Raw genomic sequence first — 2,740 nt, forward strand, 5'->3', positions numbered from 1 at the left:
TGATATTTTAATCAATATAAACTAATAATTTAAAAAAAATACGGTATTTTAGAACTTTTATTTTTTCGTCGTGTGCGGTTGACGGTACCTTTAAAGGCCCCCCCCCCCCCCCCGTATTTACGCCTGTAAAAATTGCATTTCAATGTTAACAGGTTCAACAGTACATGTACACATCGCTGTCTTATTATAAATATTCCAATTCAATTTGTTCTGAGATCAATTTTTTTATATGAAACGGAATCATATTATTTTATATCTCTACTTTCTACTTTCTACTCGGGGAGCGACCAAATAAGCAAAAATCACTCAAAAATGCCAAAAACAGGTTCTACTCAGAAAACGGACTCGAAATGGGAACGTATTTTCTCAATAGGTATGATCCGACTTTTTGCTTATTCGAGCTTAAAGACACATTTTAAAACAAAACACAGAAATCTTTATTATATGTACTTGTATTTTTATATTTTTGTATTGCCAGTACATGTGTAAACAGTTCTTACATCAATATATAATAATACATTTTCGTTCTAAATCAGCATTACGTATTTCGCATTATTTCATCTCAGTGTCTGCGTTCAGGTCCCTGGATACGATTCTCTCCACGAGACTCCGCCAGCTCGGATTTCCACTCCCTCTGGTTTCACAACGGAAGTTCCCGTCGTTCAGGAAGCTCATCACGTGTCCGGCCTCAGTCCGGGCCACCGCAGCGCTTGAACTCAGCTCGCGGTTCAAATTGCACGATGACGTTGCTGCGAAAATACACAATATGAAGCTATGCGTAAATTACAAAAAGACTGTAAACAAGTTGAAATAGCAAAGCAATCTTTCTGCGTAGTCTAACTATATGTCGCTTAGCGTATCGACCATGTAAGAGATAGCCCGCCGTATTAAATATCGTTAATGTGCAATTTTTGAAAAAGTATAGGTGCCTAGTCAACACGTATGTAATAAGTGATTAAACATAATTTATAATATACAAGAACATTCTAAAGGCAATTTTCATGCAGACCTTTGACTCGCTGACACCGTCGATCATCCGAATCAACTTATATTATAGCATGCCGCCGACTTTTACGCGCATGCAAGCAAATCACATGACGTACATTATAAGACTCCAATCTCATACCTAGAACTAGCTGATTCGATTGATCAGATTTCCAGTCCTCAGAGAAGTAGCCCATCAGGAGATAGTTACTCCCGGTGCTTAAGAGGACTCCGCAGAGCATATCTGCGTCAGTCGCCTGGATGACTTGACGTGCGGCGTCCAACTCGGGACTCGGCCTGAAAAAAAATCCAATTTCACGAGAGATGCTCCATAAATATTGGGATTTGTTAGTGTCAGCGTTTTGTCGCGGCGATATTATGCGTGTCCGTGTTTTGTCATCGATTCCACATAGCTGTTACCTTCTTTGTGTGATTTGAAGAAATGATGATGACAAAACAACTGAATGCCAAGCCGGATTGGTCGGGGCCCGGAATAAGATGCCAAGTTTGCAGCCCTGAACATCCTAGACAGTTACATCGATACCATCACCAACAAAATCAAGGGGGTATTGATGTCATAGGTCGAAGAAGCGTTGGGATACAGAAAAGGATGAACAAGCCATGGATGACGACCGATATCGTGGACGTCACTGACAACAGATGAGAACTGAGTCATTGGAAGTACACAATCCTGTACTCGAGGACAGAATACCACAAAGCAAACAGGAGATGAGAAAGAAGATGAAAAATGCCAAGGAGGAGTGGATTAAGGAGAAATGAATGAATATTGACAAAGAGATGATCCCAGACAGAAGTAAGAAGGTCAAGAGCCCTCAAGACCCTCAGAAAGACCAGTCAGCACAAGGCCAGTTATGTAGCAGACACTGAATACGGCAGCGCAATCTATAACTACTCGATTGAACAAGACCCCCGTCTCCTTCAGAACAATCCTAAACCAAAAGCGAACGACGAAAGTCCGTCCATACTCAAGGCAGATGAGAAGGAGGCAGTGCACGTCATTAGACAGTTATCGCTTGGAATAATGATTAACAAGAAATATCTTTTTTTTTAAGATATACGGCGTTGATTGTGGTTGTAGTTGGTGAAAGGTAAAGAGATCAATGAATGAGATCAAAGATAGCGAATGTCTTTTTCTGTGCAGTTCTTAGCTGCATCACACGCAGTACGGGATGTTACGCGGAGTTTTCGCGGCTTATTTTACATTATTACACATTGCTAATCATAAACCTATAGATACAAAACAGAAAACCTAAGGAAAAATGGAAGTGAAATTAAAACATCGGGGGCGTCGGAAGCAAATTGGCATTGGGGCGGCGGAGGGGGTGGGTATGGGGTCAGGATTTCTTTTTCAAATTTTAGCATCAAATGGCGCATTCTGGTGCGTTTGTATGCCTGAAACCTGACCTTATACACGTCTATTACAGGCATATACTGAATGGCAAAAGTTGTTACAGACAGACATACGATGGAGAAGTGACCTCTAAATGTCGCAGTACTGTTCTATCTATCAAGCCTTTTCATTACAGATAAAAATGTTTCATACTGAACACGCAGTAAAACAGTGTTACAAAGACGCTGACATGTTTCCAATGTTTTGGTGGTATGCTCAAACCAGCCAATGGAATAAATGAAGTGTATTCATTTGTGTCTAGCCGCGGTCAGGTCAGGTAAGGTCAAAAGTGACGTTAAACAGCTCTGCCGAAAAAAATATTTGAAATATTTTAAATATAGAGAA

At 40.5% G+C, this 2,740-nt stretch overlaps 1 protein-coding gene across 1 annotated transcript in view; it reads right to left on the bottom strand.

Moving 5' to 3' along the window:
• Positions 1-434: 434 nt before the first annotated feature.
• LOC127836530 (uncharacterized) overlaps positions 435-2,740 on the bottom strand; it is a 3,628-nt gene continuing 1,322 nt past the window's right edge. The window contains exons 3-4 of the mRNA XM_052363188.1: positions 1,127-1,281; positions 435-749 (exon numbers count right to left, since the gene is read on the bottom strand). Coding sequence (XP_052219148.1) covers positions 553-749; positions 1,127-1,281 — 352 coding nt within the window. The 3' untranslated portion in view covers positions 435-552. The remainder of the gene's footprint in view (positions 750-1,126; positions 1,282-2,740) is intronic.

This window comes from Dreissena polymorpha, chromosome 6, assembly GCF_020536995.1.
Source record: "Dreissena polymorpha isolate Duluth1 chromosome 6, UMN_Dpol_1.0, whole genome shotgun sequence".
Taxonomy (NCBI): Eukaryota; Metazoa; Mollusca; class Bivalvia; order Myida; family Dreissenidae; genus Dreissena; species Dreissena polymorpha.